At 53.2% G+C, this 12,764-nt stretch overlaps 7 protein-coding genes across 7 annotated transcripts in view; 4 read left to right on the forward strand and 3 right to left on the reverse strand.

The window, feature by feature from the left end:
* The first annotated feature begins 844 nt into the window (after positions 1-844).
* BO66DRAFT_392139 (uncharacterized protein) lies at positions 845-1,306 on the forward strand. The gene has a single exon (XM_025647434.1). The coding sequence runs from the start codon at positions 953-955 to the stop codon at positions 1,232-1,234; it is 282 nt and encodes a 93-aa protein (XP_025503532.1). The 5' UTR covers positions 845-952; the 3' UTR covers positions 1,235-1,306.
* Positions 1,307-1,691: 385 nt separating this feature from the next.
* Positions 1,692-2,695, forward strand: BO66DRAFT_323707 (SDR family NAD(P)-dependent oxidoreductase; the record flags this gene model as incomplete). Its single annotated transcript, XM_025643810.1, has 3 exons — positions 1,692-1,976; positions 2,075-2,354; positions 2,439-2,695. 3 exons carry the CDS (start codon positions 1,692-1,694, stop codon positions 2,693-2,695), a joined length of 822 nt encoding a protein of 273 aa, XP_025503533.1.
* Positions 2,696-2,962: 267 nt separating this feature from the next.
* BO66DRAFT_401760 (cupin domain-containing protein) lies at positions 2,963-3,638 on the forward strand (the record flags this gene model as incomplete). Its single annotated transcript, XM_025648774.1, has 2 exons — positions 2,963-3,214; positions 3,297-3,638. The coding sequence occupies 2 exons, from the start codon at positions 2,963-2,965 to the stop codon at positions 3,636-3,638; spliced, it is 594 nt and encodes a 197-aa protein (XP_025503534.1).
* Positions 3,639-4,207: 569 nt separating this feature from the next.
* BO66DRAFT_438786 (DUF3237 domain-containing protein) lies at positions 4,208-5,132 on the reverse strand (the record flags this gene model as incomplete). Its single annotated transcript, XM_025651100.1, has 6 exons — positions 4,208-4,359; positions 4,432-4,528; positions 4,605-4,620; positions 4,686-4,923; positions 4,995-5,022; positions 5,082-5,132. The coding sequence occupies 6 exons, from the start codon at positions 5,130-5,132 to the stop codon at positions 4,208-4,210; spliced, it is 582 nt and encodes a 193-aa protein (XP_025503535.1).
* Positions 5,133-5,701: 569 nt separating this feature from the next.
* Positions 5,702-8,029, reverse strand: BO66DRAFT_471664 (flavin-containing monooxygenase; the record flags this gene model as incomplete). Its single annotated transcript, XM_025652875.1, has 11 exons — positions 5,702-6,100; positions 6,166-6,267; positions 6,321-6,369; positions 6,423-6,552; positions 6,616-6,652; positions 6,708-7,075; positions 7,159-7,305; positions 7,364-7,456; positions 7,515-7,717; positions 7,787-7,822; positions 7,875-8,029. 11 exons carry the CDS (start codon positions 8,027-8,029, stop codon positions 5,711-5,713), a joined length of 1,710 nt encoding a protein of 569 aa, XP_025503536.1. The 3' UTR covers positions 5,702-5,710.
* Positions 8,030-8,513: 484 nt separating this feature from the next.
* Positions 8,514-10,246, forward strand: BO66DRAFT_401762 (FAD-binding oxidoreductase; the record flags this gene model as incomplete). The annotated part of the gene is made up of 4 exons (XM_025648775.1): positions 8,514-8,738; positions 8,803-9,019; positions 9,084-9,466; positions 9,545-10,246. 4 exons carry the CDS (start codon positions 8,514-8,516, stop codon positions 10,244-10,246), a joined length of 1,527 nt encoding a protein of 508 aa, XP_025503537.1.
* A 217-nt stretch (positions 10,247-10,463) lies between these two features.
* BO66DRAFT_452141 (fungal specific transcription factor domain-containing protein) overlaps positions 10,464-12,764 on the reverse strand; it is a gene marked incomplete at both ends in the record, with an annotated part of 2,489 nt that continues 188 nt past the window's right edge. Inside the window, 5 exons of the mRNA XM_025651916.1 lie at positions 10,464-10,968; positions 11,098-11,768; positions 11,821-12,110; positions 12,167-12,385; positions 12,438-12,671. Coding sequence (XP_025503538.1) covers positions 10,464-10,968; positions 11,098-11,768; positions 11,821-12,110; positions 12,167-12,385; positions 12,438-12,671 — 1,919 coding nt within the window. The remainder of the gene's footprint in view (positions 10,969-11,097; positions 11,769-11,820; positions 12,111-12,166; positions 12,386-12,437; positions 12,672-12,764) is intronic.

Consider the following 12,764-nt stretch of genomic DNA (forward strand, 5'->3'; position numbering starts at 1 on the left):
ACCAGGAGGACTGGAGTCACATCTCCGAACCGGCCTTGCGCAAACGCATCCAGAACCGCAATTCACAACGCAAGCTACGTAAGTCTCTTCTGCTACAGACGTAGCCCGGCTGCGATACCGACTAAACCTCCATGCAATGCCAGGGGCGAAGCGCAAATTGCAGAACCAGCCGATCTCATTTGACATCATGAGGTCCACGTCAGCTTCAGAGATAGACCTGGACTTTTCGGGAGCGCCTATGGCAGACGACTTCCTCTTAGACGGGTTCATTGACCCCCTCAACCCGCTGTCTCCCTCACTAGATCTTGACTTGATGACGCCACAGCTGGATGTCCACAGCTCTTCCACCCTCGACTTCAGTGCGCTAGATAACCCCTCCTGGCCCGAAGGCCCCGATCACGAATACTTGGCTGCTGGGTCGGGAAGGATCGACGAAGGAGCCTTGATACTGGACCCTGCTCTGGTCTCCGATGTCTCCACTCCTGGTCCCGGGGTAGACAAGAGTATTGTGGGAGCCTCCACTCAATCCAGCAATGACATCCACATCTATATCCACCATGACTGTCCAACTACCGTGCTTCCGGATACCGCCGATCAGCTGCCGCTGCCGCCGTCGCTCCCGCCCTCGCCGGCCCGTCGATCCCGCTGGAGCAGCCGCATTTTTCACATCCACAGTAACAACACCAACACCAACAACGCGGGCAGAGGTGAGAGCAGCTGTTCGGCCGCCCGGAAGAAACGCCGGGCCGCCCCGGCCCCACCACCGCCGGGGCCTACAGCTCATTTCCGGGGCATATGCCACAATTGCGGATCCCTGACGGGGCTGGGGACGAGGCCGGGGCAGCCCGACTGGCCCTATCCCAACAGCCACAGCCACAGTCACAGTCACGGGTCGGTACACATCGCTCAGGTGGCTCGGATTCTGTCCCACTCCCATCCAGCTCTGGCCGAGATGCTCATGCAGCCCAATGCTCACATTGAGTATGGATATCCCTGCTCTTCACCGTCATCATCATCATCATCATCTTCTTCTTTTTCTTCTTTCTCTGCGATTACACCACCCGCTTCCGACAGTCCACGGAAGGGTTCATTGGGCGGGGGTGCGAGGCAGAAAAAAGGAGACACGGAGGCGGAGGCGGAGGCGTCGGAGGCGGAGGCGTCGGAGGCGTCGGATGTCCGACCACTTCATATCGTCATTAATCTTTCCCCGAGTCCTGCTGTCTATTCCGCTTGATTAGTTGGTACCTGTTTTGGTCTGCTCATGTCCTGTCTTTCTTCATCTACTACTGAGGCTACGACTGATGCCCACCTTCGCATTTCTCTTCATGCTATTCAGAGTAGTGTATATTGGTACTTCATGTTTTGTCCACGCAAGTTCTTTTAATCATCGTGAAATCTTGAAATAGACAGCCCTTAGAACATGAACGATGATCACTCCTGTCAGATTTAGTCTCTATCTAGTGCTTATATCAGCCCCAGATCTAGTTTGATACACAGCAGTTCAGGCTTATTCGACTTTCTGACTCTGACTGCAGGCAGGCCCAGCCTGCAAGCTGACCGCGGCGAACCGTGCACCGAGTGCACCCCCAGTGCCAATCAGCAACGAGGTTGGCACCAGATATATTGACCCGCTGAAAGGCCATGGTCTGCCAGGAAAGCACGGAAACAACTCTCTGTCTACCGAGCACAGCATGGACATTACGGGATACGCCTTGATAACCGGGGCCGGCAGTGGCATTGGGCGAGCCTGCGCCTTGGCCTTTGCCCGCGAAGGCGCCGCGGGGGTGGCCTTTACCGACCTAAACTTTGAGGCTGCCCAGCAGGCCGCCGAGGAAAGTAGGGCTCTCGCCACTCACCCCACCTACCAAGCGGTGGTCATGCCACTCGATGTGACCAGCGAAACGCAGGTGGAAGCGGTGGTGACCCAGACCCAGCAATCCTTCGGGACCATTGACTACTTGGTCAACTCGGCGGGTGTATGTACTCCCTTCTTCTGTCTCTTATCTTAGGTCTCACTACCAGGTATCTCTTGAACAGACACAATGCTCCAATGCTCACCTATTTACATATATAGATTGGCGTCCAAGTGGCCGCGGAGATTGCGGAAGCATCCCTGACGGAATTCATTCGCTTCCTTGACGTCAACGTCACGGGCTCCTTTCTTCTCACCAAGTATGTCTCGCGCACGATGAAGGAGCAGGAAGCGCGCCTCGTCAGCGCTCGCAATGCTCAGCGGGGCTGCACGCGCGGAGTGATTCTCAACATGGCATCCTGTGCCTCCTTCGTGGCGACCCCCGCTTTAACGCAATACACCACGTCCAAGCATGCGGTGCTAGGACTGACCCGGAATGCTGGTAAGTCGTCAACGATAAAGAGGGTACAGTGAAGATGAGCTCGCGACGACGAAGCTGATCAACACGTCTTATGGGTCCCCCCAGCCCTAGATAACGCCAAGTACGCGATTCGCGTGAACTGCCTCTGTCCGTCGTGGGTCGACACCCCGATGGTTGACCGCGCTGTGAAAGACAATCCCGACCTCGCGGCGTTGATTGCCCAGTCTGTGCCCATGGGACGGATTGCACAGGTGGACGAGATCACCGACCTGATTCTGTTCCTATGCAGCCCGCGCGCCAGTTATGTCACGGGGAGCAGTTGGATTGTGGACGGAGGAACTACCCTCTGTAGCCATGTTTGATTTCCGACACCAGGAAAAGAGTGGGCAGTCATCGAACTCTTTCACGTGTGGTAGCACGACTGGAGTTGGGGTTGTCAGATAGGACTTCTGACAATGTCAGATAGAGGGGTCAGACATCAGGGTCCGTCAGATGCGTCAAGTAGTATCTATTCTTAACGCACGGTGTCTCAATATATAGCGGGACAAATGTTCCCTCCTCTTCGCATCAACAGCACATTGGGCTTTTATCCTCCATTCTAATTACACAACGGTCAATTTCCCTCCACAATGACGACCACTGCCGCTATTAACTTCATCTCGACCAATGGGTTCCCTGCTCCTGGTCTGCGCGCCACGCAGCGACTGATTACCGGCCACAGCGAGGAGGACGGCAAAGGCCACTTCCTTGTCACCGATCGTGGCGCCCACCACCGCATTATGGGTGAGAATCAAGCCGTAGCCAACATCCTGTACTCAACCCAGGAGAATCCAGTCGATCTCAACGACAGCAAAGATATCCAGTATGCTCGCGAGAATGAGGTTGGTTTACTTCTCTTCATCTTTCTCTTGCGGTTCCCTACCATCTTCCCTTCCCCTGAACTCTTGATAACACTTCCCACAGCCAGGTCTCCACATCCCCAACGGCACAGTGGCTCGGATGATCGATTTCGGCCCAGGCGTCGAATCCCCAATGCACCGCGCCCTGTCCATTGACTACGGGATCGTGCTAGAAGGAGAGTTCGAGCTCACTCTGGACTCCGGCGAGACACGGATTATGAAGCGCGGGGATGTGAGCGTCCAGCGGGCGACCGCCCACAAGTGGAAGAACATCACGGGTGGGGAGACGGAGCCCGGCCGGATGCTCTACATCCTGCTGGATTGCAAGGAGGTCAGGGTCCAGGGCAAGCCATTGGAGGGATTTCTGGGCGAATTGGAGAAGGAATACGAAGGACGGAGTGCGTAGAGGGGTTGGCTCTGACTAGGATCGATAATTTGGGTCGTTTCGTGCATCCTGGCTGTATACTGTTGTCAAAGCAGTAGGGTTCAAGATATGCGTGGTATTTCATCCATCTCAGTGCCTTAGATTGACAATAGAATGACAAGGAATACAATCACGCCCTGGATCTAGCACAGTGCTCAAGAGTCACAACTGTATGGGTGGTAGTAGCCATTTGAAGGTTATCTCACGCAACCAAGGAAAGCCTCCTCGTTATGTTCCTGTTAGATATGATCTGGGACACTGTACCAGAAGATCCGAGAAGAAATCAACTCGAGCATAATGGCGACCGAGCACTTTGTATGCAGAGTAGTCATCTTTAGTCCTACCAGACCGCAATAAAGCACATTTTGATACTACTCGCACTTTTACATAACATCTGAGTTGATTATCAAAAACAATGAACCACGTAAATAGTAGTAGGCAAGAATGAACACTCTCTGACTTGGGGATCTGCTTGATTATGAATGTCTGGGTGGGCGAACAAGATCAGAAGCCCGTGAGCCTAACTGGGACTGTCCTTGACCAAGGACTGGTCAATCCATATCCTGGCTGGCCACCACCTGGGCAATGCGCACTTCGACCCAGAGCTTATCTCTCTCTAATTTAAACCGGCCATTGCCCACCCAGTTGCTATTCTCAAGTGCCTTGATTCGAGGCGAGCCCACCTCGAAAGTCATGTTCATTGCTGCAAGCACTTTATTAGATACTGTCTCCAGGGAAAAGAGGGCAGTACTCTTCTAGGATGAGAGGTACTCACTTGACTGCCCAAAGGCAACCGTCTGCGGTTGGCCCTGGAATATGGCCGCCAAGTCCTCGGAGACAGTAGAGACGCCCGAATATTTGAACCTGATTCCCTGGTCCATGGTCAGTATGAGTTGTTCCGGTGGACGGCCCCAATGGAGGTGGAAGAGACAGGGATGAAATATTTACTTCATCTTCGGCGGTTCTTCATGCCAATGCATTAGTCACAGAGCACTTTCAAAGGTCCAGTGATTGGAGTTCCAAGCACACCTCGCTATTCCGTGGACATTCATCCGCGTGTGCTGCTGATCGGGATCGAAGTACAGCCAGTCTCCGGCCACAACTACCTGTGCGTTGATGCGGGGAGAAAATCCTTCGACTGTAGTGATCGTACCGCCCGGGGAAGACTGCATTACAGTTGAATTTATCAGAAGCTTGAAGTGCGCATGCTGAGATACATAGAGGTGGCTCACGTAGTGAATAAAGGTAGAGCCGGAGGAGGTGGGCCCTGTGCGCGCGATGCGTTCAGGTCAGTTCCCGTTGTCGGACACACGAGGGATATATTTTACACTTGCGTACCGACTGGCTGGCCCTGACCGACCTCAAACTATTCCTGCTTGTTGGTATCTGGTCGGATAACACCCACACTGTCGGGGCAAGTCATACCTTGAGAATATAGGCGGGGCGGAGGGTAGGAAAGCCTGCGGATTGAGACATGATTGATCGATGACTCTTAGAGACTTGAAGTGGTTTTCGACTTTGATTTGAGCTTCTGTCGTCCTGGTGGTTGAGGATCAATATAGGTTAGGCTTTCCCCGGCACGTGTGGGTGCGCAGATGGTGGGAACCCTATGTCTGACCGTCAGCCTTGCTGTCAGACTGTCAGACTGTCAGATCGTCAGCTTATCAGATTGTTAGCCTTTCAAGCTTCCATTGGGAACTAACTCAAACGGCCGACACTGATTAGATTCGAGGAAACAATTTTCAGCGGGGCCATTACCCTGTCAACGCTCGGCTGGATATTGGCAATCTCCCCGCAGGTACCCTCATTGGCACCCCATAGAATGCATACTCTCGACCTGCACCATACGCTTATCAGGGCTAGACTGAACTCCTACCATGCTTTTGGAATGACTATCTTAACAAAGTATAGCATTAAGGCTGGTCCACCACAAATTACTAGTTGCGAGAGCCGAATAGAAGTCAATTGTACGAGCATATCCATTGATTAAGACGCAGAACACTTGCAAACACCAATCAGGTGCCTACAATAGATCACTATCTACTCTCAACAGTCTATTCTACCGACCAGGGCTCATCGCGAGTTCGCATAAACGGTGCCATGTCAACCGCGTCGCCTTTTTCCCTTCTCAACTCGGTAACGGTTCGTCCCTCACCCAGATACGCCCACATATTCTGCTCGCGATACTTGATATCGTAGTCCTCGAAGCGTGGGCTCTTCAGTGACTTGAGCATATGCAGCATACTTCCGGGCCACAGCTGGATGCGACCGTTGTATTTCATCCACGACTGGCACGACTCCGCCCAGACCGAGTGAGTGTCATGCCAGGTATCGACATGGCGGCGCCACTGAGTGGTCACGGCTTGTTTCGGGGTCAACGAGTGCAAGCCTTCGTTGCTGATCTTGACCGCACATTGCAGGGCGTATTCAACCTGAGCTTCGTGCTACATGAGGATTGTGTCATCAGCCATGGGTTTCGTTGGCAAACTGGTTTTCAGACACCTCCTACCGTGATCAAGACTGATCCCTGCGCCCAGTTCCCTGTGGGGCCACCAATGAAGAAGAAGTTGGGGAAGTTGGGCGTCGCCATACTGAGGTAGATGTTCGGGGACTGTGATTGTTCAGCATCTCACATTGCGCTCAGCCCGGTGGCAGGCCACTTACCTTGGCCCATTCGTCGCGCATGGTTTGGCCCTGAGAACCAACCACGGGACTGGTCATGTTAGACAGCCGTAATTATACAGGCGCAGAAGCGAGGATTCTCACAAGTGAGGTGCGAAGGCTACATCAAAGCCCGTAGCGCAAATGATGAGGTCAAATTCCCTCTCCTCATTGCCAGTCGTTTGAATCCCTTTCTCGGTGAATTGTTCAATCGGGTCCGTAACCACCCGGACATCTGCATGGTTGGTTAATGATGTGACCAAGAGTGATGTTTCCACATTGGTAGAGGTTATCTTACTGTCCATTGTCAGGCTTTCGAGAAAGCCATCGCCGGGCTGTTCCTGTCAGCATAATTATGTTCATCCGAGATGATACTTGAATCCAACCTACCGTGGGCCTGCGACACCCGGGCGAAAAGGTGGGTGTGAATAACTGGGCGATGTCCTCGCGAGCCGGCCCCACGCGGGACTGTATCATCTGTGTGATCATTTCAGTGGTCATGTCATGTAGGGGATGGTGACGGAGGAAGATGGGAAACCGCTCCTGCATAACTCCATCGACCGCTTTGCGATACTGGAGAAAACGAACAGGATCGGTGCGGAAGACCTCCTTCTCGGCCTCGGTGTAGAAGTGCTTGCCCGCGGGGGCGGGCATGGCGGATTTCTCGGGGTCATCAGGAAACAGACGCAGATCCTGCCAGGCAGCCGGAGGCACAATCCATTGTGTTGAACGCACAAACACGGACAGGGACTTGGCATCTGAGAGGGATAGGATGATGAGTGTTCATTCGCGTTGGTTCGGGGGTAGCTCATCAACCCGCATGTAGGGCACAGTACTGTACCTTTAACAATTTGAGGAATCAGTTGGATACCCGTTGAGCCAGTACCGATGACCGCAACACGTTTTCCTTTCCAGTCAATGGATGGGTCCCAATTAGCTGGGTGAGTGAGTATGCCACGATAAGTATCAATCCCCGGGATATCGGGCCCTGGTTTCCATGTTAGCCCCGAGGTCAGAAGGTCAGAAACATGAGATGGGATCCAAACATTTCCATTTGTTTAATGGACCCGAGCCATTGATCAACACATGGCATCGGTCCTGGAACCGGGTCCCATCTTTTTTCTTGAGGTCCAGTTGCCCTAGAAATAGAATCAGTATCGCTTACCGCTAATTACGAGTCAAATGAGCGAGACGAACATTCACCGTCTTCTTCAATCCAACGAGCCTGGGTAATTTCCGTTTGAAAGGAGATATGCTGATAGAGGCTATGCTTCTTGGCGAAATCCACCATGTATTTCTGGATTTCCTCTCCCCTGGGGTAGTACCCACTCCACTCGGAGTTGGGTTCAAAAGTGAAGGCGTACGAATGAGAAGGAACATCACAGCCCACCCCTGGGTATCTATCTCATGCTCCTTAGCACCAGCCTGCCGATGGCTTCTTGGTCGCACTTCCTGTGGTATGGAAATACCTGTTTTCAAACCATGTCCCTCCAACTTCAGTATTCCTGGCAAAGGTCAGGTCAGAGCGACTTCACATAGACACCTTCAACGACATACTTTTCATATACGGCTAGCTCATAATTTGATAGCATCTTCTGAGCCTTGTATGCCGTCATCAGGCCGGCTGCCCCGGCCCCCACGTGAACCACCCTAAGCCGGCGAGGCTCGGAGTGGGCCCTTTCAAGACGCGCGGTTGTAGAGATTGAGCCCATGCTGGCAAATAACAATGACGATGACGGTGATCAGATGTTGTTTGATGGATGACTCAAAGTGAGAAGACTATATATCTTCCGCACGGATTCGCCTGACACGAGGTTGATCTGACGTTCTGACACGACCACAGCCGCCTTTCTGACCTGACATGCATGAGCACGTGGCTGAAAGATCTCGTAAAATCGAATAAAATTTCACTTAGCTCGATCTCGGCGAACTCATGCCTTGGCAATGCAGGTACTGTTGCCTCGTGGGAGCTGGGATTAGCACGTGTAACCACGAGGCTGAGTGGCATGTTGTACATACCGTATCTGCGGATTCCATTATCTCGCCAAAATCCAACGTGTACTGTACTCTGCTCCTGGATATAAAAGCCAGCCTGTATTCCAGGTTTCAGGAGCGCAGAGCAAGCTTTTCCCACAGTGCAATATTCAATTCTCGAGACAATAGACCATTTTTACTGCGAAGATGAAATTCGCCACGATGGCTGCAGTTCGCCCAGCCCAAATGCTCGCTGCCCTGTCCATAGTTGCCGGAGCAGTTGCATCCAACATCACTGCTCTTTTGCCCCATCTTTCCTCGTCCAGCGAAGTGTTCTATCCCAACGATGCAGACTGGGGCGATATCATCCAGCGATGGACTGCCTGGGATGAGCCCACTTTCTCACTGGCTATCAAGCCCGGCTCAGTCGCCGATTTGCAGACGGTTGTATGTTCGCGGCTCAATCCTCAAGTCCAGTACCACTCGCTGACTGTGCCCATCCTGGCTACAGGTCAAATACGCCACCAGTCAGAATCTACCATTCTTGGCCAGCGGAGGTGGCCATGGATATAGCACCTCATTCGGGGCTCTTCAGCAGGGGCTTCAAATTGATATGGGATCGTTCGACAGTATCCAAATTGATGCTGAGAAGAGCACGATGACCATCGGTGGTTCCGTTAAGTTTTCACAAATTATGGAGCCTCTCTTCAATGCTGGAAAGGAAATTCGTGTGTATTCCCGGTATGTTAGAGATGATTAACATGGTTACTAACCAGTGGGCAATGCCAATAGAAACCGGATCCTGCCCCTGCGTGGGCATGGTAGGGGCAACTCTCGGTGGCGGAGTAGGGCGCTATCAGGGTCTGCACGGTCTGATCATCGACGCGCTGGAGTCCGTGGAACTTGTCACTGTGAAGGGCGATCTCATCACTGTGTCGGCTACGGAGAACGCAGACCTATTCTGGGGCCTGCGCGGCGCCGGCTTCAACTACGGCATCGTCACCTCGGCCACATATAAGGTGTATGATCTCACCAACAAGGGCAACGTACTCAATGCCGACTTCATGTTCCCTGCCGAGCTCAACGAGACCTACTTCGAGATTCTGGCTAGCTATGACACCCTCCCAGCGGCGTTGTCATTGTACACCTTGGTGATGAACGATGCTGCCGCAGGAGTAAGTCAAAGTCTCCCTCTTCTCTCCCAAAACCCCATAATCGAATTCTAACCCTATATCCTCTCTGGGGTGTGATAGCCCGTGATCCTTTTGAACGCCGTGTACCCTGGTCCCGAGCAAGAGGGTCTCGACCTCCTGGCCCCATTCCTCAAACTCACCTATCTCGAGCGCAACATCTCCATGATTACCTGGGATGCGGTCGACGCCGACGCCGGTTTTGGTCTTGCCACGGCCTTCTGCATCAACGGCGAGAAACATGACATGTGGTCCCTCGGCGTCCGCACCATCGACGCAGCCACCCACATCGCCTACTTCAACCAACTCGCACAATTCTGGTCGGATTACCCGGCCGCGTCTGGGAGCACTTGGCAGGTGGAATACTTCCCTGTCCAAGCTGTGACGGCCGTGGCCGATGCATCGACTGCCTATCCCCATCGAGAAATCCGTGCTCATGAGTATTTCCTCCCCCTCTTATCCTTGCGCACATCTGCAGATAACGGCAGACGCATGACTGACCCTGCATTTATGATTAGAATGTTCTCCTTCAACCTCACAGATTCTTCCATCGGAACATCTGTCGATGACTTTGCCCTTACAGCCCTAGAGACCTTCAACGCGACCAGCGGGTTCGACGATCTTCATATCTACGTCAGCTATGCGCACGGAACAGAGGGACTGGACCCTATGTATGGATCCGAGAAATTGTCGCGCTTGTTGGCGCTGAAGAAACAGTGGGATCCCCAGGGCTTCTTCAGCTACAACAACGGGTTGCCGCACTGAATGGTTCGCACGGCTATAACACACTACCCACATGTGCGAGAGGAATTTTGCGAGCAAGGATGAGGTTGTAGGATGCGATGTGCAGTAATTGAATGGGTAGTCTTTCGTCTTCTCCTGTCAATCACTGCAGCTTTCGACTGTGACCATAGCTTAATGCAATTTCTGCCTAACCCCATTAGAGCTGTAGCACTCGGTGAACAGTGGAGTCTAAACCGTATCAGCTTGGTCCAGGTGCTTGTGAATTCCACCAGCTTTCGTGCCAGTTGCGCCAGGTCAACTCGTTCTCGACTGCTCGCACAAAGTCCAAGGGCTGTGCCATGGTCCGCGCTGTCTCCTTCTCCGTGACCAGTCCAGACTGCGTGCTGGGTACAACCTGATGTTGAAGCTGGAAGGGAATCCCAAACGCGTAATCCAGTTCCTCATCTGTCTGAAGCGGCATGATGGAGGCAAGATTCTGGAGAGCCCCAAGCGGCGGTAGATCTGCAACGGTCGACAAACCGGCTTCCTTTTCGTTGGGTAACAGAAACAGCGGGTTGTCTGGCAGCATGTCCGAGGAGTTGATGGTAAAAGCAGGATTCTTCTGACCCGAGTGAAATGCCCGACAGACATCGTTAAGGGCACTCACGGCGTCGGCAATTGGGGCGAAGTCGGGGCGGATGGCAGCTGCTGCGACCATCATGTTCACCACCCTCTCGAGCGTGCAGAGGTCACTTTCGTACTCACTAGGTTGGGTGGAAGACAGGATGTGATAATACAGGGTGAAGAAGGCGCCAAAGGGATAGAATGTCAGAAAGCTTGTTGGGTTAGCGGTGAATGTCCATGCAGAAGAAAGGCCCGGGCTGCAAACTCACTGTGTCTGAAAGTCGTCCTGTTCCCCCCAGGGCGAGATTGGAGATTCCGACTTCTCTAGGATAATGCCGATGATGAGTCTGGCGGAACGAACTGCTTGTGGGTGCACAATCTGCTCGGCACTTGACACTTTCCGCCTCATGAAGATGATGAAAAGATGCAACGCAATGACCGTCTCGAGAACGAGCCAAGACTTTACCCAGCCCAAGTTAGGCGATCTAGCGAGTGATAAGAGGTCCCAGTCATTGACCAGTTCTTCTAGCTCCATGCAGCACGTATTCGCCGTGGTACTGAGATGGTCACTGGCCCTACTGGCCTCGAATTGAACGAAGAAGTTGGCCATGATGAAGAGGGTTCGGGCCCGGACCAAGAACAGAATGCAGTTATGGGGCTTGGGCTGCTTGGTTTGCGGTGATATCTCCGCTGGCAGTCGGACCTGGCCGACCGGACACCGCAGAGCCGTGGGCTTGTCGTACCAGGTTCTGAAGAGAAGGTCCATTTCCACCAGATACCAGTGCATTCGCCGCTTCACATCCTTTTCGATTTCCTCTTGTGCAGTGCCCAGCGGGAGTGAATCTACTTCGTGGATGCCTAGTCGGTCTCCGAAGCGACAAGCCTCGCGGTGGAACTGCCATGACAAATGGTAGTCAAAGTTGTTGATTCCCATCCATGCCTGCACCAAGTGTCAATTATCACTTGGGAGGAGTTGCACACACCCCACTTACCGTTAAGGACGCAGCGATGAGGTCTAGATGCGAGCCTTGGGCCGATGCCAACCACTTCGGAACGACTTGCAAGCCGCGATAGTAAGTTTTCGCCGCTGCCCTCTGTTCTGCACCTGTGCCAGCCGTTTGTCCGAAATATATCGCGTTGAAATAGAGAACCTGCATGACTGGCTCGATTATGGCATACGGTGACCCGATGACATGGGGCATGGATCGCAGGAACTCGGAGTCCACGAGGGTTGCAAAGGAGTCGAATATGCTGAGGTTGGGGAGAATGACTTCCAGGAATACTATCGCTTCGGTCAGTCTGGAAGGTGGTAGGAGTCACTTGGGAAACTGATTTTACCGTCTATGAAGCGCTTAAGATCGCTGACTGGCAAGTGGTTTCTCGGTTCGTCGGTGACATTGTGATCGGGTCTAGGGCTTGGGGCGGCCAGGTTAACCAGTGCCGTGTCCAGCCGGGTGATCGCGTTGTCTACAGTTGACCGCGTCCAGGATGATGACGCGTTGCTGGTGAGGTGTTCGATGTTGTCCTTGGCCCCGCTGACCATGCGATAGATCCATGCTGCTCTGATTAGCATGCAGCCTACCATAGGGAAGGCCAGGTTGTTCCATACTGCTACTGCGGGCCTCGGATGATTCGATAGGAATATCCCTCGACTCTGCTTCTGTCTGAACGTTGCTCAGGGTCGGGGGAGGTGTGGGGGGTGTGGTATCTGGATGTGGTGGTGCCTCTGTGCCTCTCAGACGCTCCTCGAGTGCCTCCAGACGATGGCCCAGGTGGTGGAGCTCGGAGCTTTGAGTAGTCCGAGCCTTTCTCCTCTGCGGATATGAGCATGAGAGGCCGCTATCTACGCATCTTTTACATTGGGGATCTCCTTTGTCGCATCGCAGCTAGATCCCATCAGCAAGCCTGATGAAGAGCATGGAGAAAAGAGGGGGGG

The sequence above is a fragment of the Aspergillus aculeatinus genome, assembly GCF_003184765.1.
Source record: "Aspergillus aculeatinus CBS 121060 unplaced genomic scaffold BO66scaffold_26, whole genome shotgun sequence".
Taxonomy (NCBI): domain Eukaryota; kingdom Fungi; phylum Ascomycota; class Eurotiomycetes; order Eurotiales; family Aspergillaceae; genus Aspergillus; species Aspergillus aculeatinus.